Below are 21,076 nucleotides of genomic sequence, written 5' to 3'. Positions count from 1 at the left end.
CGCTAGATCATATCCTCTTCCTAGAATATACTCCCTGGAAAGCCTTGGTACTGCACGGGCAGGTGCTATAATACTCTGCTGGTTTCAGAATGGCAGCCACAGAGCATAGTGGGTAGCTGTGCCAGGGAAACAGCCATTCATTCATATGTGGGCATAGGCTGAGCAAGGAGGCTGTTTGAATTTTAGTTCCCTGCTTCAAAGTTTTTGAATAAATGAGAGCTCACGTGGCATTGACCTACCAATACAAGTATGGAGGGTGTTAACTTCTCAGTGAGGCCAGCATCACTGTAAAAAGATTGAAGGAAATTATTTCATAACTTTGCTATGTTTATTTCCCAAGGAAGATCCACTCCTGTGTCAGTCTTGACAAACAGTGGGGAATGTGTTGACTTCCAAGTGACACACACTTTTTGAAGGTCATACCATTTTGGCAGTATGATCAGCTGATGTAAGGAATCTAATTGACCTGTTTTTCATTCCAGAAGGTTGCAGCTGACAGACTTCCTAGAAGGGAAAGCTGCATGACAGCTGATCACAAACACTGGCAACCTGTTTACTTCTGGATACTGCCCAAAGGATTGCTCAATCGTCAGTGATCCATTCATAGGTATAGTGCATATGAAATGATGTGTCCCCCCTCTTGCGCATCTGAGAACTCACAGGTTCAGTCACACCATCACTTTTCCTCTGACATCAGCCTCTCCACTAAAGGCCTTGGAGTAAGTTAACCGGAGACTGGCTGTATGGCTTCTAGAAATCCATTATGGCATTATAAGTATGTGGCCAATCGCCACCTAGCTTGTGTGTTTTTCCCCTTTGCCATCCCCTCCTCTCCCTCTTTTTGCTATGTTTTGAAGAGCATAAGCGCATGCATTCTTTTATGTACAGCAACTCGACTGTTGGAAGCTCTACTTGTAACTAATATGACTAGGGTGGAGGATAGCTGAAGTGTGGTGTATGGCACATGGTGCAGAAATGGAATTTTGGCCAGGGATTCCTCGGCATAGTTCCAGTGTTTTGACATGTAGTGTTGGAGTATTAATGTCCATGCCGAGCAGAGAGGATGTTAGTTTTTTTTCAGACACCCTCGTGTCTACCCTCCTGGTGAGCTGCAATGTCTTCAGTTTATTTACATAAGGAGAATGAAGGGATGAGCTGACCCAGCTGCTGCTAGAGGCCTCAATCGGAAAAAGGACTCCAAGCATGTCCTTACTTTTAACTACATGAGCAGTCTAACTTGGGTCATATGCTCAGCGTTTAGCACATGCCTCAGTATTTTCCTGGACTCCATGTGTTTCCAGGGAGTCCAGGTTTGTCAGACTTGATGCTTAGACTTCCAAGTTATCCCCTCTGCCCAAGAACAGCAAAATCTATTTCTTTCGTGCCGCCTTCCTCTTCTTAGACCCACTCTCCCTTAGTTAAATCAATGACTAAATGCTGAAACCAAAATTCTGTTGGGTGATGATAAAGAGCATGACCAGATGAGCTCTTCAGAGTTTGCTTTCCTTTGGGTTTTCATGCTACAAAACAGCATTTGGATCTCAGTAACAGTAGTGTCTCCACTGCAGTGGGGCCATGGAGGGAGATGAAACAGCATCGAGCCACCCCTCAGAGGACAGCAGCATACTGGACCTTCCCTCTGCATACGACATAACAGACAGCTTCCTGCCAGAGCACGGCACTGGGACCAGTGAGGAGCCTTGTAGTTCTGTGGATACTTTTGCCTCATCAGCATGCTTAGGTAAAGACTAAACTAACAATGAATGTAAATATTCCCGTTCTCTCTCTCACACTCCCTCACTCCCTCCCTTTGGACATAGAGACATGTCGGGTCAATATTTGTTGCTTCAGGCAGAGTGTTGTTTGAATGAACAGCAAACAGCGTGCTGAAGTTCGATGCAAGTTCATCTGCCTTCGTGCAAAGTGTGGCTTATTGGAACTGCAATATGGTTCTGTGCTTCCGAGTAAATACAAAGTGCGCTGTGGATTGCTGATATCTGTGAGAGCCGTCGAGAGGGTTGCTGCTTTTTGGTGTCACTGTGCTCATGGAGGAGGGAGTTGCCTGAGGCCAACTGACAGAAAGAATCCTAACGTTCTCCTAGGCATCAGGGAAAACATTGCTTTGTACAATTACAACCAGTAAGGAAACATCTGCTCTGCAAATCCTTCTACCTACCTTTCTCCCATCTACAGCCTGTGTCCTCATTAAACCAGTGCAGGACAAGTGTTCTGTTTATAAAAGGTTATAGAAACAGGCAACTGAATGGCTGGTTGTGCTGCATTCCTTGTGGATTAGTAATAAACTTGCTGTAGGATCGGATTATGTTCCACAACTGGGAGACAATGGTTAACTGTCTTGCCTTGTTTTGTTTCTTAGAGGGGGGGATTTCTGCAGAAATGGTCAAGAAACTAAGCTTTGGGCCAGTTCCCACTTTCTGAGCTGCACTGTTGTATTTATCCACAAGGGAGCTGAACTGAGGTTGCATGAACAACTTTAATTCTGGTATTTTCTAATTTTTCAGCATGTGACTTTACAATCTGAGAGTTCATTTAATGTAGCTATTATGGATGTGATATGTATACAAGTGTTGTTCTGCTTGTACTTTCTGAGAGCGACTTTGGCCAGTTTCCACTACCTTCGTGTGTTTTTACGGATTAATTATTCTACAGTGGTCAGAGTGCCTTTGAGAGGGTGTATTAAAATACAATATTAATATAGTTTATCGTAGGTGTCACTAGGTGGCCCTGTTACACAGTCTTCCAAGTTCTTTTTCTTAACATGGGAGCAAATGTTCAGTCATGAGAAGACAGGCTATGTGGTGGTGTTGGTTTTGGTTATACAAGATCATGGGACTGGAGCCATGTGAGCAGCAGGAGAATTTGCTCTCTGCCTGGGGCTCTGTTTGCTTTCCACAGAAAATTTAGACTTTTTCATAAAAAACCCCAAATATCCAAAAAGTTTTGATTTTTGGCTGAAAATGTTTATTTTGAATAATAGCCGCTGTGCCTTAATGGGAGTTGGTTGTACTTTTTGGGTGTGTAATGTCCCATTCCCCTCTATGTGCCAGGCTCCCCAGGGGACTAATGTCTCATGATGCACTGTGGAATATCAACAAGAAGGGAGAACGTGGTGCATCATGGGAGATGTAGTCCAGCTAGGGAGCCCAGCCCATAGAGAAGAATGGTGTTATGAGGTACCTGAATTACAACTCCCCTGAGGCACCGTAGCAGCATTTCTGAATCAAAATTTTTGGTTTTCTCTTTATTATTTGGCTGAGAATTTTTGGTTGTCAGTTTTCTTGCTGAAAAGTTGGTATTTTCCACAGAGGAAAAAACCCAACAAACCCATTTTTTGACGAGCACAGAATATCCCCAGATTTGCCTCACTGATTTCTCCACCACTATGAAGCCAATTGCCAGCCCTTGTCAGTTGCCATGGTGTGGCGGAGGGGGAGCACTGATGTTAGAACAGGATGCTGGTGTCAGAAGAATGGGCAGTAATAGGTTACATCATCTGATCCAGCCTGACGTTATTGATTCATTTGATCCAGGTTCTCCCCTCTCCTCTCCCCTTCCCCCTCCCCCCCCGACTTAAAAGTTTGTGAGGGGAAGTTTGTGATGGGGGAATCACTTTACATGTGAACTAAGTGGGGCTACTGTGGTGTTTGCTACTTTTAAATATTTCCAGGTAAAATAATTCTGTTGTGTCTTGCTTTTGATCTAAGACCCACTAGCACAGTATTCCTTTGTGCGTGCTTTTGCTGCTGCTGTCGTCATCAGCAGGAGTGACTGCATAGACAGTGCATTGGACGTGGGGCAAAGCTGGAAATGGTTGTATTTAGCCTTCGCTCCTTTCCAGAATGTTAAATCCAAACTGCATTGAACCCACCACTTTCATCACCTATTCAGTCCTGATGCACTGAGGGTTAAGAAGGTTTGTGTCAGTTACATTAAATAGTCTGGATTAAAATAAAACGAGGTGAGGTTGGGAAGTCATTTGCAAAGGGGTTTGCAAATATTTTTTAAAAAGAAAAAAATTATTTCTTCTGTTTGTAGGCAAAGCTAGCAAAATTTCTGTTCACTTTGGAGATTTAAATAATTAAAAGGAGGTGTTTAACTCTTCTTCCTCGTGTCAGCTGTCACAAGATACTTATTTGCTTAAGGGCTGAGCCAACCATCAGGGATGGTAACATCAGTACCCCTACTGGTCACTCACTATATTGCACATACAGAGGCTAAGCACCCAATGAGCCTAGCTTAGCTGTGGTGGTTACTAGCTTATGAGGCCTGGGCAGTTTCCTTCAGTTTCTCGTATAACAGTTCCAGGATTATGTCTCAAGTAAAATAGCATTAATCTGTGATAGGGATTCCAGCCATTGCTGTGTTTTGTCTGTCAAGAGTAGGAGCACTGGAGGAGGCTACGTGACCTAGTCGTTATAGTACATTTGGCCAATCGATATTCCTGTTCTAATTTGAGCCTTGATTAATTTCTGGTAATGGTAAAGTGTCCACTTGTGAGTCATAGTGTCGGGATGTAGTTCCTTGTTGCTAGTGAAAATATGCCAAATGAATGTTTCTCTCTGCTGTGGTAGAGAAATTCGTCTGACAATGTGATAGGCTGGGGTTTGTTTGTTTTAGACAGACTGTGTGTCACAGGTTTTCTGTAAAGGTGTATTCACAAGTGCAGGGATTTGTAGGCAATCCCTGTGATGGGTGTGTTTATTGTGAGCTGTTGGCTCAGATCCTGTTCTTCTCCAGCAAGGGTTGGTGCTATTTGAGTTAATTGTTTTGGTGATTAATGTTGGGGTGTAGGAGGAACGTGTGATTACTCTGCAGTCCCAAGACTGGTTTGCGGCGCATGGAGTTTACAGCTAATCAGCCAGCCATGACATGTGAAAAACAAAGACAAACTGCTCAAACATGAAATTTCATATTGTGTTTTACACCAGTAGAGGTCAGATCCTGCATGTTTGTTCATGTACAACACCCACTGACTTCAGTGGGCGCTTTGGGTTTCGCAGAGAATGAAAGATCAGGCCCCAAATTCTTCTTCTTTTATTCACATTACAATTGCACCTAGAAGCCCTGACTAGAGCCAAACTGTGATGGACACTGACTGCACATAATAAGACAGCCCTGGCTCAAAGAACTTGCAGTCCAAACAAATACTTATTTGAGTGTAGTTTTCTATACAACTGTGTCTATATAAAACAATGCTGCTCCAAATATCTGAGTGCCTGCTTGTATGGAACAACATCGTTTTACATGCACGTTCGCCTAAGTACATGTATAAAATCGTGAACGTCTTTTATTTTAACAGGAGACGTCTGCTTTCTAATCTAGGTTGTTTAAACTTACGTAAGTCCTTTGTAAGTCAGCAAAAAAAAACCAAGCCACAGCAGCAAGTCTCAGAGCCCAAGTCAACTGACTTGGGCTCTATAGGTTTTTACTACAACAGGGCTAAACATAGCAGTATAGCTATTCCCACTCAGCCTGGAGCCCAGGATCTGAGACCAACCCCCCTTGCTGGGTTTCATAGTCTGGGGTCCAGTCCAAGCAGGAATGTCTAAACTGCTGTTTTCAGCCCTGAATTGGGGTTTGTGTGTTGTTTTTTTGCAATGTAGTCATACCATCAATCATCTTGGCTGCAGAAAACATAACTGCAGTGAAAACCAAACCCTACATCACAGGGGAACTTTCTTAGAGAATTAAATCATACCAAAGCATCTTGGAGTTACAGTCCTAGCTCTTGTTTCCTCCTCTTATGAAATAGTGAAAAGTGTTCCAGTGTCTCTTATTATTATTCATTTGTATTGCAAAGGCATCTAGGGGCTCCAGTCATGGACCATGACCCCAGTGTGTTAGGTGCTGTACAAACACAGAACAAAAGGATGGTCCCTGCCCTAGTGATCTTACAGTCTAAGTCTGAGACGAGACAACAGATGGACACAGACAGAGAAATGGGAGAGCAGAAGGAAACCGTGAGAGCATATGGGTTAGCATGATCAGTGGTGGCAGCATGCAGCTTGTAAGATTTAAGTTACGAGCAGCAATTTGCTCTAACCCTGTACTATAAAGCATTTTGACTTGGGGTCCGGCTCCTATGGTTTAGGTGTGGGAATGATAGGTAATTCTTCGAACTCTGTTTTAAATGCCATTTGTAGTTTGACAAGGACAGTGGTCTCGCTTGCTCCAATGTTAATTTTTCAGCAGACAAAAGTACAGCCAGCAGGATTCACTGTCACTGTCTCTCAGAACATAGCAACCTTCTTAGTGGAGATGTAGATGGAGGCAAAGTAATATTTTTCTGGCATTCCTCCTGTACTGGATTGATATTGACCAGAAGGCATGTCATTCAGCCTTCAGGCATCCCACATAAATATTTATGTGTCCTTAGTGTAACTTAGGAACAATGAAAAGTGTGTATAACAGGGAGGTTATATCATTTTGTTGGAAGGGAAATGTTGCATCATAGTAGTTGGGTAACTCCGTTAGACCGTTGAATCAGCAAAACAGTGCTTGCAGTCACATGGAAATGCTGATAAAGACCAAATGTACGCACGAATGAGTGATTTATGATTCATTAGTGAGTGAGCATTCTCCTGCTGTAACAAAGATACAGCATAACCAGCAGTAAACTGAATTTTGTAATGAAGTTAAAGGGACATTGGTAGGTCAAAAAGAGCATATTTAAAAAACACACACATGCACAGAGTCAAAATTTCCTTGTTTATACAGCAATGGACCTTAGAATATTAAAGCTGATGAAAATTGTACTTTGCATCTTTTTTGTGTTTTTTTTTTTTTAATGTTTCTACTCGGCTCAGAAAATAAAACTAAATGATTGTCTTTAAAACATTTCTAATCTGCATTACTCACATCCTAGCACAACATTGCAGGGTTTAGGATACTGGCTCTGTTGGGGACTGTTTTAAATCCAGGCAAATTGTTTTATTATTTCAAGTTTCCAAAAAGGTCTTAAAATATTTAAATTCGTATTTCGATTTTGCTGAGGTTTTTTTCAGCGAAACCTATATTCTCTTCCTTTATTTGCTGCTGTTGTCTGCATTATGGTAGCTGTTGTCTGCATTATGTGTTAGGTGCTGTCCAGACACAGAGGAAGACATGGATCTTGCCCTTAAGAGCCGAGCAGTCTTAAATAAAGGGTGTGAGGAAGGGGATACAGCATCCAAGCCAAGGATCATGGGGAAAGTTGGCTCATCTCTAAGGCTAAGATTCTGTCATGGCTATTTTTAGTAAAAGTCAGGGACAGGTCACGGGCAGTAAAGAAAAATTCACGGAAGCCTGTGACCTGTCCCTAACTTCTACTAAAAATATCTATGATAAAATGGGAAAGGACCAGGCAGCTGCAGGGTGGCTGGGAGCTCTGGAGCCCCCACTACCCTCCTTGGGGGCGCAGAGCTCCAGAGTCCCTCTGCCCCCAGCGGCAGAGAGGAGCTGCAGGGTCCCTCTGCCCCCTTCTTAGCGGCAGGGAGATGTGTGAATCCCCCTGCCACCACCACAGTGGGGAGCTGCAGGGCTCCCTCCGCTCCCTGCAGCGGCCAGCAACTGCAGGGGTTCCTCTGCTCCCCCGCGGCAGTGGGGAGCAGCAGCAGGGGTCCCCCTGCTGCAGTGGGGAGTGGCAGGGGTCAACCAGCCCCGCAGCAGCGGCGGGAAGCTGACAGGGTCAACCAGCCCTGTGGTGGTGGCGGGAGCTGCCAGTGTCCCCCTATCCCACGATGGCAGCTGAGGTGCTGCGGGGTACCCCTCCTGCCTGCAGTGGCTGGGAGTTGCTGGGTACCCTGCTGCCCATGGCGGCTGAGAGCTTGGGGGCCCACTGTCTCAAGCGACAGGGGTACCTTGCAGTTCCCTGCTGCGGAAGGCGGCAGGACCCTGCTACTCCCAGCCACCAGGGCTGAAGTCACGGAGGTCTTTGGAAGTCACAGATTCCGTGACTTCCATTACCTCGGTGACAAAACTGTAGCCTTACTCATCTCTAATTCATTCTGTGGAGGGGTTATGAAAATTGTTAAAAGTGATGACTGGGGTGGGGTGGGTAGGTGGGAAAAAGGTGGAAAGGAAAGGAGATCTTGTAGGGAAGAGATGATGTGAGAGGAACAAAGGAGTAGGAGAGGACAGAGGAGGGAATTAGGAAGGTGAGGAAGAAGGGGGATGTTGGTGATGCGACCGGAGCAGAGGTCAGAGTCCAAAAGAGTCTAAGGGCTGGATCATCATCTGGTTTACGTTTGGCTTCAAAGAAGCAGTGTAGTTGGAAACCTGCTGAGGCTCTGGCCCCATGCACAGATGCACCCTGTGATGTAAGGAAGCTGAGAATCTGAAAGCTGTTCCTGGGAACAGGACCCTTCACAGGCTACCCCAGAAGCTTCCTTCCCTGCCCACCCAGGGTATGTCTACACAGCCTGCAGCAGTGAGTCTCCAAGACCAGGTCCACAGACTCGGGTTCATGGGACTTGGCTACCACGCTAAAAAGAGCTGTGTAGACAGCACTCCTCAGTTACCTGCCTCTCCCCTCTCTCTTATGCACTGGTTATGATTTTTTTTTTAATTCGTATCTGAAATGAGACCTGTCTGTATCGATGCCCATTTATTCTGACTAGTCCTTAACTGTTCTATGTTTACTGCTCTCTTTGCTTTTCAAGAGCCTCTTCCATCTTTTCCGGTAGAGCTACGTCATGTATGTGACGAGAAGAAACGGTTTTACATGCTGTAGTTTGTCCCTGTTCTTGGGTTGTGCATGTGTGCTGTGGTGGAATGTGGAAAATTAAAGGAACGGGGCGTACTGCTAATATTGTCAAGCCATTTGGGTTAGCACTAACACTTGAGAGGCCACTCAGAAGTTCATGGCAGTATAAAATTCAATGTATTCATTCGTTATCCTGTACATTAAAGAAAAACCCAGCTTGGCTACCTAACGACCAGGAGAAATGAACTTCTCGGACAGATTTGAACTCGCTGCATTCATTGAGGAGGAAGTGTAATGCCAAAGACCACACACAGGCTTTATAGAAAAGCTCATTAGAAGCATCTGTACATACCCTGTAGGTCCAAAACAGGTTTTCTTCAGTCATGTTATCCATGCAGAGCCAAATTTTAGCTAAAATAGGAGGCCCACTTGCACGCACGATTACCACAGTTCCATGCAGAGGTTGGATGTGGGAACTTAGATGCCCAAATGCCCATGCATAGGTACAATCATTGTTACTGTGTGCAAAGGTATATGCGCACTTGTGCATGCAAAAATTAATAAACAAAAAATAATAATCAAAATATCTGCCTGCCACATACGTTCTGATATTTGGCTTGATTGGGAGGGATTTATATACGTACACTTTGTATTCTTTTTTTCATAAGAGAACCCCTAAGAGTGCCACTGAAATAACCCAGTATCCGATGTTCGCGTTTAGAATACTAAGTTAAGGAATGGTACTTTGATTTCTGCTGCCCTCTAGTGATCAATAGTACCGACTTCTGATACATTAGAAATGTATCAAATGGAGGTACAATTAAACTTCAGGTAGTGGAGGAAAATTAGCATCTATACATTTCTGCCAGAAGGCCCAGATCCTAAGCTGTTGCAAATCAGTGGAGCTCAACTGATTTCAGTGGAGCTACATCAGTTTACTCCAGCTGAAGATCCTGATCTGGAAATGTTGCCAAAGGAGACTTGATTGTTCACTGCTTAGCTTATAGTGTGTAGTTTTTTACATACTGTTGTTCCCGTCAAATGCTGGTGAAGTATTTTTGTGGTTTTTGGAATAGAGTTTCTTAGCCTGTGTTTACATTACAGCTGTGTCAGGGGATCCAGTGAGAACGACAATGCTTTAGAACCGTGGGTTCAACCTGTGGCCCATGGGCCCCTGGGGTTCTGCAGACTATCCCTAAGATTTCCAAAGGAGTCCCCACCTTCATTCAAAAATTTGTAGGGGTCCCCAAATGAAAAAAGGTTGAAAACCACTGCTGTAGAGCTGGGTTATGATGTTTGAGCATAGACATGACTGTACCTACGCCTGAACTGGGCCAAGACTTTTAATACGAAGAATGTCTGGTGATTAGTGCTGTTGTAAGGTCCTTCATGACTGGGATTTGCTGGGTTGTTTTGTTTTTTTTTCTTTTCCCCCGTCTGAAAAATTCTGGGTTTTGAAAAAGCCATGATTTTGGGTGTCACTGTTTTTTGTTTTTGTTCTCCCTCTCCAGTAGGCACATGTGGGCTAATCTGTCACCCACATTAGGTCTCTGGTAGCATCTCTGGTAGCATGAGAGTCAAAATTCCTTCCAGAATTTTTAGAATTAATTAGATCTCTGGCTATTCCTTACATCGGTGTTCGTTTGATCTCTTGCTGAGGTGGTGGTTTTAGTCGTTTTCCAGGAAAAAGAAAATATTCACACAGCTGGGGTTTGTTTTTGTTTTGTTTTAAGACGAGAGTGTTGATTTTCCAGGTTGCAGGCTTGATGTGAAATTGTGCTTCCGATTAATCATTATTATCATTATTCCCAGTGCACTCACTTGATCCTCGACCAAAACACCCCTCAAGTACAATTAAAAAAAAAATCTCCCTCTTCAAAGCTAGTTGGCGTGGCTCTGAAATATTTCAAATTTTAATGCTGCACATATACACCTTGGTACAGTGGGCCAGATCCTCAGCCGGAGTAAATTAGCATTGCTATGAGATTAATGAAGCCACATGGGTTCACAGCAGTGGAAGCTCTGGCCAGTTGTGTTATGTAGTGTCTGTTAACAAAGTGGTACAATTGCATGAAATATTAAATGAAGTAGCAAAGCTAAATTATGGTTTATAGAAAATTAATACAAGTAGATTAAGCCATGTGACATAGAAAACCTGAGATCGCTGGCTAGATGAGCGACTGCATGTCCCTGTAGCCGTCTGTAATTACTTTTTCAAGAATGTGTTCTACAGAACATTCAACTAAAAATAAACCCAGAGAAAGAGAAGCAGATATCTTATTCTATATGCATTCTAAGGAAGAAAAGTAACCATGGATTGTTTTTAAAAATGAGAATGAGATTTAGAAAGAGCATGTTCCAAAGATTTTTCCTTGACTATACTTACTCTTGACATTGGATCAAGTCCATGGAACCCAATCCAGTAAGGTTGCTGAGCACCCACCGTTCCCATTTAATTTCACTGGGGGTTGTGGGTGCTCAGCTCCTCCCAGGACTGGGCCCTTACTACACACTGCATTCAAACCACCTGTGTTCCCACTCCAGGAAAATGAATCTGTGTCCAAGTACTAAACACAGACTTTATATTCTAATGGCACAAGAAGACTGTGGCTAGATATATCTGCATAATTAATTCCTTGCACACTCCGAACTACCACTGAAGGCAGGAAGAGTTTTGGATGCAACAGGACTGTGGGATCAGCCCCTTGGCCTCCTGCAGAATGCGTCATTTGGCCTTTCATGGCTCTGATTTTCAAATGCATATTTTTCGGCCAATGGTCTGCTCCAGTCAGGCCAGACTGTCACCTGCATTCTGCTCCCATGCATGGGAGTAAATAAGTATAAGAATCCCCTTTGTTCCTTGGCACGGATTGCCTGCATTGTGGGTAGCAATGAGGGAAGGGAAAGTAGAACAGCCTCCACAGTGCATCAACTCTTCTTTCCACACACGGGTGAGAAGTGGGGGGAGCCTTTGCTCTGCCATCCTGTCACAGCAGCCAGTGCAGTTGTGCTGCTGTGCTAAGGGAGGTAATCCATGCCAGCCGCATAGCTGGCTCAGACTATTCCCCTCCCATCCTGGAGTAAGGGAGAGCCAGGAACCAGACTGTTACTCTGAGACACAATAGTCATGTTATTCCCAAAGATGATATCGTAGCCAATACACCGAAAGCTCTTGATTTTGCATTCATCGTTTCCTTTGGCTGTGAAAAGAGGTGTGGCAGAGAATTCGTACTCTAGAAGAACATGTTTTGTGTGTGTTTATAGTTAGATTGTAGCACTGAGGATATAAAAACCGAGTCATTGCAGTCCCCAGTGCAAACTGTGCAACGTTGGAATTTCCATGGAACAGAAATTGTGGCTCCTGACCAGCTCCAACCTTAGCCCAGCTGCTGAACAATCAAAAGGTGAAATCTTCCTGTGCTCTGCCTCAGAGCCCAAGGGCAAGGCTCACAGCCTAGTGTGAAGATGAACTTGCAGTAACCTTCCACCCCTGTAACTTAGCTTTGCATCTTTCCATCCTCTGTGCATGCCCCTGGCAATGGTTTTGGAAGGTGCCATGTTTTTCACTGAGCTACAGCAGGGATTAATGACGTTTATGGACCTGCAGTTGTGCTGTGCTACAGGAATTGTGCTGAACATCCAACAGGAGGAAGATGTCTGCCGGCCGCTTTCACAGAGAGACCTTCTGTCTCTTCCTCCTGTTTCTCCGCCCTACGAAAAAGCATTACAGGATGGTCGGGTTCAGAAAGATGGTGTCCCAGCGGGGACAGATGCTTCAGTGGTTTCCTGGGCCTGATTCTTCACTCAGTGACACTGATGTTATGCGGGTGCTGCTCCACTGATTTTAATTGCGCTACGACAGAATGGCTGACCCAGAATGGAGAATTGGGCCACGTACGTCTTTGATGGTGTGTCTGTCACAAGCATCCCCTTCCTGAGGATACTTTTTGGGGGCTGCTAAATGGATGGTCGGTGATTTAAAAGAAGGTTGAATGACCCCTAGCAGCACATCATGCTAATGTAAATTGATCTCCCTGTGTGGGCCACTAGCTTGATTTCCCTTCTCCTAAGGTGAAAAGGGGCTGGGTGAGGAGAGCCCAATAGAAAGGAGACTCTTGAGGTGGAGCGTGGGCCATGGGCTAGCTAATAGGGTGTCTCTTTCCCCTCCCCATGCTTTGTGCAGTTAGTCCCTGCCACAGAGAGCTTACAGTCTCTGTTTGGCTGAACAGCATCGAGCAGAATGGGATCTCTGAGTGCTACTGGAATACAAATATCAGCACCTTGCACTTCTCTCTGATGAACTCTTTGGCCAACTTCTTAAAGCACTTTGTTGGCTCTTTATCAAGCCCTCCATGGCCAGGGGAAAGCTGCTGGGATGTGGGGTTGGGAATAGGAGTAGTAAATACTCTAACATAACTCTCATGGTCTAGGCTAGTACAATGTAATGTTCACACTAGTTATTAAGGACGTGACAAGGCCCTGGTTCAGATTCTGGTTGTATCTAGAATAAATGAATAGCGGGTCATGCACTGTCAGTTCAGAACTCTGCAACACATGGGCAGCTGAAAAGGTGGGGACAGCATGAAATAAATGGAATTTATCACCAGAATAAATAACACGAGGCAAAGGTTCTGTATTGGATGTAATATTCATGTCAATAATGAATTCAGTAAAACAGGACTTTAAAATTTAAATGAAGGTGACACAATTTCCAGTAGGTCCTAGAAACCAGGGGCCTTATTGCATCATTTAGGTCTCACTTATCATAAGAGCATATTTTGGGCCTCCATTGCTAAGGGATTTTTAGCAAAAGTTTTTGGTTTCACTGTATCATATCCACACCAGGTTGCATGGTGACTTTTCTCTACCGGCTCCAAAGAATTTTCATTGGGTAGACTGGTAAGTCTAGTCTTTTATTCTAGATAACGGTTTTTGGACTAATTTTGCTTATCAATCCACACACCCTTCTGTTTCTGGGAGCTTCACTGATAAACATTCCACATTCGTAATTTGCAACTAGTGAGCCAAATCCTCAGTTAGCGTGAGTCAGCATAGCTCCATTGATTAATAGGTTCTTGTACACTTAATTGATTTCAATGGAGCAATGCAGGTTTACACCAGTTGTAATTCATACACCATGGACTATGAAGGAGCTTGATATTCTTTCTGATTTTGATGCCAAAATTGGAAACACTGAGCAGAATCTATGATTTGGGTCAAAGTAGCTCGTGAACATCCCAATGAGCTCAACATTTGATTTTGTCTTTTGGTCCATGATGGAAGACAGAGGAAGTGCTTCCATTGACTTTGCTGGGCTTTGGATTAGGCATTTCTAAGGTCTTTAGAAACCCATACGCTTGGAGATCTCTTACTAATAGGAACACTGTTGGTTTCTAGTGATGTAGCTGACGGGGGAACAGTCTTTTAGTATGCCAACCACTGCAGATAGGATTCCAAGTCTTTGCCGTTTTCCTGTTCTATAACTCTGCCTGTGGGGGTCATTTTTGCTGTTATCCCTTTCCTTTCCTTGCAGTTTTCACTGTCTTGTCTCCAACTCTATCCTTTTGTTCACACTTCATTGATTTTTCCAAACACATCAACCTTCCTGTTATGGCTTCTGGGTAATGTGGGAACTTCCACTAGAGGGCTATCAAAACAGCATGTATCTATTTACATAGTTTGCCAAAAAATATACACTGGAAATCCTAGATGCAATTTGTCTCCGGCACTGTACTATTTTGTATTTGTGCTGCATCTATGACCTGATTCCTAAGTTATCAACTATTATTAATTTTTGTTCAAGGAAACACCACAGTTTCACAGTAGCAGCCGTGTTAGTCTGTAGTCGCAAAAAGAAAAGGAGGACTTGTGGCACCTTATAGACTAACCAATTTATTTGAGCATAAGCTTTCGTGAGCTACAGCTCACTTCATCGGATGCATTTGTCTTTGCTTTTAAAGACCTGCTGCACTGAATAAGGCATTTTCAACAAAGCATGGGTTGTGTCTTATCTGAGTTTGCGACTGGTATTCAGTTCAATTCTAGCCTTTGGTATATGCTGTTTGTCATATTTTTCAAAAGTGGATCTATTGCAGGTAGCTCTGGGTTATGACTATTTAGCTAGAGGCTATGAATTCTGAAATGGTAGAGTTATTATGTGAAGAAAATCCTTTGATGCTGGGGAAAAAGATCAAAAGACCATAAAAGCGAGGCGGAAAAAGAAGAAAATCTATGAGATCGTGATTAGTGGGGAGCAAAAGGATTAGTAAATGTCCCATAGTGGGAATTAATTGTCTCCATAAAGTGTCAAGATGTAAAACTGCAGTTAGAGTTCATTGTAAAAGAAAGTAAACCCTGTGCAAATGCTCCTAAGAAGCTTTTAGGATGCGGTGTGGCCAAATCTCGTGATTTTGTTGTGAGATGCACAATGTTTGTGGGGGGTTTTTTTTCTTAAAGCCCAGCTCCAGGAGTTATGTGATTGTGAGAATTTTAGCTTTAATTTATTTTATATATACTTCTAGCCCTCAGGGTTGCAAAGAAAAGCTGAAAAATGTGACCCTTAAAGGCTCAAAAAACAGAAGGCAAATACAAAGACCTCCAAATTATTATATTTAAAAAACCCAAATCTCCTGTTTTTTTTTTAAGTGGATCTGACTCATGATTTCTTTGAATGCTTGAGGTTAACAACACAGAGGACACCTGCACGTAATGCCAGGAGCTGCGGTACAGTAGATGTGTATATATACTGCCATTTTTTCTACCCTGTAATAGGTATACAACACTGTGTCTGCCATTGGGCATGTTTTGGATCATTTAATCTTATTTTGCATCATGGTACGGGTGCAACAGACCCTTCAGGCCATTTCTTCTTTATATTTATTTGACCTGTCACTTCAGCACCTCCCATTATAACCTATCTGTGTTTGTCCCACATTGTACAATTGCAGCACCCTAATGTAATTTAGACTGCCATGATGCTATTATGGTGATGGCTTTTAATGTGGCTGTGAGGCGATTTTGTACAAGTATATGCCAGCCAACATTAGTTTCTCTCTCCAGACCGGTGAGTGAGCACTGGCTGTCTGTGTAAGGAGGAATAAATACTGTGACAAAGTTCTTGCTCTGCCTTGGTGGGTCTTGTGCTTATTGGCGGATTTGCTCGCCTTGGAGCTTCACAGCAGCCCTCAGCTTGGCCATTTTTCTGAACGCACAGTCCAGGTCGACTCCTCCTGTGTCTGACCAGGAGTTGGGGAGGATCTGGGGGGGAACCCGGGCCCGCCCTTTACTCCAGGTTCCAGCCCAGGGTCCTGTGGAATGCAGCTGTCTAGAGTGCCTCCTGGAACAGCTGTGCGACAGCTACAACTCCCTGGGCTACTTCCCCATGGCCTCCTCCCAACACCTGCTTTATCCTCACCATAGGACCTTCCTCCTGGTGTCTGATAATGCTTGTACACCTCAGTCCTCCAACAGTCCACGTTCTCACTCTCAACTCATAGCGCCTCTTGCTCCCAGCTCCTCACACGCACACCACAAACTGAAGTGAGCTCCTTTTTAAAACCCAGGTGCCCTGATTAGCCTGCCTTAATTGATTCTAGCAGCTTCTTGATTAGAACACCTGCAGCCAATCAGCCTGTCTGTCTTAATTATCTCCAGAAGGTTCCTGATTGTTCTGGAACCTTCCCTGTTACCTTACCCAGGGAAAAGGGACCTACTTAGCCTGGGGCTAATATATCTGCCTTCTATTACTCTCCTATAGCCATCTGGCCTGACCCTGTCACAATACTGTAAATAAATGATGGAGAACATGACTTTGTTCAATTCTTTATGGGCTGCTCTCCCACCTCCAAAGCACTAGTGCAGATGGCTTGGAGATGAAAAATAATAGGGCAGGAACATTAAAGGAGTTAAAGATGTTTGTTTACAGAAGAGTGATGTGTGAGTTTGCAGTATACATACCTAAAGTCCTCAGATCAGTTCGGTCATGTCTCCTTGGTCCACTGTTGTTAGATATTACAGAAGGCAAAGGAGAACATAAGAAGGCCTCAAGAATTTAGTATGCGTCTCCCAAGAGTTTGGTCTTATACCAGTGCAGTGCCTAAATGAACACCCTTTTGTTCTGTGTTTGTTCAGTTCCTCGCACAACAGAGTACTGGTCCATGACAAGGACTCCTAGATGCTTTTGCAACACAAATAATTAATGACCGTAAAATGCAGGGGGACTGCATCACTGTAGCTCTTCTGGTGCAACACCTCCTCCCCAAACTCAGTCCAGAAATGGCCAAACAGGCAGTTCCTGCCTTGGATTAGCATGAGAAGCTGTTTTCTGGGTTACACCATTTTGTAAATAGAATTCTTATTTCATATTTAGAGTAGGAAGTTTCTACTGTAGTTCTGCTTTTTAGGCTCTATTTTAAATGATTTTTCCTTTTCCCTTTGCACTGCATTTCCGTGCTGCGCATGTCCTTTTTTGTCTATGCTGAACATCCTGTGATTCTAATAATCTGAAGTAAAGGGTTCCAAATTTCCTCTTCTGATTGGGCCTGGCTGGCCTTTGGAGTATGGTAGATCCCAGAAGGGAACTTCCCTCTGACAAAAGGAGCAGAGAATCAACTGAACTCCACGGGACTCTCTACACATGGAAGGGCCCACCCACACTGATCCCCTTTGCAGCATCAGGACCCTTGTCTGCAAGTTGTTTTTGTTTTTAAATCATTTTAATTGGATTATAAACTCCTCAGGGCAAGGCCTATGTCCCTAGTTGGTTGATACGTAAATAAATAATAACTTAAGGCAATGATTTGGATTAGTAAATATAGTTGATTATATGAACTTCCTACTCTTCTAGAACGTCACCCTAATAAGTTTTATCCAAAGGCAGTCCAGATTGGTACTGGTGTTTTGAACCATTTGGAGACACTTTCAGGATGTGTGGCTTTCTTCCTAGATATGAGTCACAATCAACTAGGCCTGGAAGCCCTGAGTGCGTGGATCCCCATAGCCTGGTATATCTGGTAAGATAAGGGGCCATATTGTGGCTGGTCGCAGGAGGAAACAAGTGTATTTTTTGCTGCCAGAACTAATTTGGCACTTGATAACAACGAGGAGGCCTAAAGGACCCTGAGACTGACGACCAAGTGAAGAATCCTGGGGCAGATGCTCCCAAATTGTGGTGGATTTTATAGAAGAGGCAAATCCTTTCAAGTGTTTTGTCCTCCCTAGCAACGTCACCTCAATCTCGCCTGGATACAGCTTTAGCGAGCAGCTCCTCATCCAAGTACTGATGAGTGGAAACCAAGAAAGCCATTTACTTCATGTGATTATAATCTAAAGAACAGGATGTTCCTGCAGGGAGATTTCACTAAAAAATCCGATTGGTAACATGGCTCCTTATCCTTCAGCAATATTGTCGCTTGAGGTAAGGAGTTCAAGCATCAATAAAAAGGAGCTAGATGGGATGGAAACATAAAATTCAGGGAAGGGAAACAGGAAATTAAAATCTCTAGTACAATGTCCTACTGTAGCAGCTAAAAAACCTCAATAATAAAATGAATCAAAACTAATTAGATATTATTTACAAAACCAAGTAACTTAAGGAACAATTGCCAATGTTATTTAGGTGCTGTCTACTTTCAGGATTTCAGGGTTTTTTTTCCTGGTTATTAGTAAAGACAATGATATAGGAAATATTTTCCATGTACACTGAACATGGATAGAAGTTCCATCTCGATTAAGCACCTTAGGCAGGATATAGGTTGCTTTAGCTGAAATATATCCTCTCCTCTACAGCTACGTTACATTTTAGGTGCTGATTTCCTCCGTAACTTTGTACATAATTGCTTTCCAACACTGATGTCTGACTGTTAGTAAATATATTTCATGCATCTTCCATCCAGGCATCTAAAACATTCTTTACAAACATAGGGCCATAGTGTCCTCTGTGCACACAACTCCCAGCTAGGGGACAGGGCCTGTGGAATTTCCATTGTACCCTTCTGCCAGCAAGGTGTTCAGAGGTATCAGAAAATTTGGTCCCGACACCCAGGTGTAGTGCAGGTTTGCCCTGTCCCCCTCTCATGGCAGGACCACAAGGAGGGTTTATGATTCTGCTATAGCCTTTGAGCTCATAGATCTGGGTCTTTTAGCTCAGGCTGTAGAGGCTCCTGGTTTTAGGTCCAGAGAGTCCAGGATTCAATCCCTGTGGCTGATGACCCACCCAAGGGCATTGTGTTGTTTGGGGATCCCCAAGGCTTGCAGAGGTACAGGGATGGACAGAGCTTCTGTTCTGTGCTGCTTGGAGCTACAGTTCTGGCTGCTGGAGCTAGAAGTCTACTTCAAGGGGCTGGGGGCATTCTGCAGCGCAGAAGGGAACCAGAGTAAGTTCACGCTGATGGGGTCAGCATTGTGGTTCCCCCCCGCCAGATTTCCTGTGGGACCAGAAGGGGGATGATGCTGTAAGGAGCATCCCACCAAGCCCGTGAGATTAGAAAAACGGGGGGTAAATGATGCCACAGAAGTGGCTTTCCCCCTCATCCATTTCCCTTCCCTACTAAGCAGAGATCTGGCAGGAAAGTCAGCAAGAGTCACCTCCCTTACATTCTTGCCATACCAGCCCCTTCTGATGTCCCAGTATAAACTGGGCTGGATTTTCATGTTACACGGCTACAGCCCAGACGGTTTAAATGCATATGTTAGTAACGGCACTGATTGAAACTAAAAACACTTCATTACAAGGAGCTTTTGAATGAATGCCTGAAGATTTAATAAGACCCAGGAAGGAAATAAGGCTGAGTGAGCATACGAGTTACAGCTAAGATGGCAAGGGTTTTTTTCCCTTGGAACTGCAGCATTTCCATCTCAGGGAGATCCAAGGCTGACTGCTGCCTTTGGCAGTTTGGAAGGGACAGTCCTTCGTTAAGTTCAGCTGAGACAGAGGAGCCTGCTTTGATCTTGCATCTCAAGTATTCTCACCCAATGAAGAAGGTCCTTTGGAAAATGTAGTCTAAGGGAGCCTGGCTTATTTTCTCCTGTTGTCGTCTATGCTCGTCTATGCTCTGTCTTTGTAGCTCTTTGTTCAAAGAGCCTTCAGGAACTTTTCTCTTACCCTAAAAGTTCTCTGAGATTTTCGAAGCCATGTAGGGGATTTAGAAGCATTTTCCGTTAATTCCAATGGCAGATGTGTCTAAATCCCTCGATCGCTTTAAAATGTCAGCCCTCCAAATCTGCCAAATTCTTCTTTGCACAAGTGACCTCACTCAGTACACATTACAGTAAATCCTATATCAACAGAAGCTATGGAAGAAGATAACTGTTCTAAAGAAAATACGATGGACCAGGTTCTGCTCTCAGCCATGCCAATCAGTGGAGTTACTCTGGATTTACACTAGCGGAAATGGAGCAGCATTTGACCCATTAAGTGATTCAGATGCTTAAGAACTTGCTTTAGACACATGTGTATGACCATTGGAGGTACAGCGAGCCAGAAAATGTCCCTCCCCACATTGAAAATTTGTGTCTAAATTTTTCATTAATGATTTTTATGCAAAAATTTAAAACCAGAAAGACTTCTGCTAAAAACTGATGGAGGGAGGCTGTCAGAATGGACTCACCACTGGTGCACCCCTTCTGGCTGGTATAGTGTAGCAGGCTCTCCTTCTTCAGCACCCCATACTGACAGCTGCTCCATCCCTGCTGTGGTCTGCTTCTTCTCATGACTCCTCCCTCCATATTTAGTCTCATCCTGCCTGGGGGAGACAAAGGATCTAATAAACTAAAGTCACATCAATGTAACTCCTCACCCTGGTTTACTCTTCTCTAGACTCTTCCCCCGGCCCCTTCCCAGGCTTCGCAGAGTTGTCTTCCCAGTCTGATGCAGAGCAACGCCTCCCTGGAGGCCTAGCTCCAAAGTCAATAGTCCTTCTCCCCGTCAGGGTGTTTCCTCACCACCTCTTCCAGTGGAACAGATAGGGGAACACAGGCCCTCCCACTCCTGTGGGTTCTAGCAGAGGGAACCTGTGGTGAGCATATAAGTTCTGTTTGTCCAGTCTCCCACCCCACTGCTACCTCCTTGGGGTTTTTCCTTCCTCAGCCTGTCCGCAGGTCTCTCCCACAGCCCTGTCCTGGGCTTACTGTGCATCTGCATCCCTCTAGGCTCTTCCTCCACTCTCTCACACCAGAGAGTGCCTGTGTAACGCCAACAGACCCTGGTCATCAGTGGGTGGGATCAAACCTCTGACCTCTAGAGTTTAGTGCATGAGCTAAAAGCCTGCTGGCTCTTAGCTAAGACTATAGAGAAGACTCATTTTATCTCTCTCTCTATGTGGTCTCAATGCCACCAGATGGGACAGAACACCCACCTAGGAGATGTGTGGGTTA

The 21,076-nt window shown here is 44.1% G+C and overlaps 1 protein-coding gene across 4 annotated transcripts in view; it reads left to right on the top strand.

The window, feature by feature from the left end:
* The window catches only part of SHLD1 (shieldin complex subunit 1), a 91,489-nt gene that overhangs the window by 4,233 nt on the left and 66,180 nt on the right, over positions 1-21,076 (top strand). For all 4 annotated transcript variants that reach the window (XR_012158336.1, XM_073339690.2, XM_073339692.2 and 1 more), the window contains 2 exons: positions 483-607; positions 1,569-1,741. Coding sequence is in view for 3 of the 4 variants with exons in the window: in XM_073339690.2 (XP_073195791.1) it covers positions 1,576-1,741 (166 nt within the window). In the remaining variant the exon portion in view is untranslated. The remainder of the gene's footprint in view (positions 1-482; positions 608-1,568; positions 1,742-21,076) is intronic.

Source organism: Lepidochelys kempii, chromosome 3, assembly GCF_965140285.1.
Source record: "Lepidochelys kempii isolate rLepKem1 chromosome 3, rLepKem1.hap1, whole genome shotgun sequence".
Classification (NCBI taxonomy): domain Eukaryota; kingdom Metazoa; phylum Chordata; order Testudines; family Cheloniidae; genus Lepidochelys; species Lepidochelys kempii.
The sequence above is the reverse complement of the archived record's forward strand: the minus strand, read 5'-3'. Positions and strand labels throughout refer to the sequence as shown.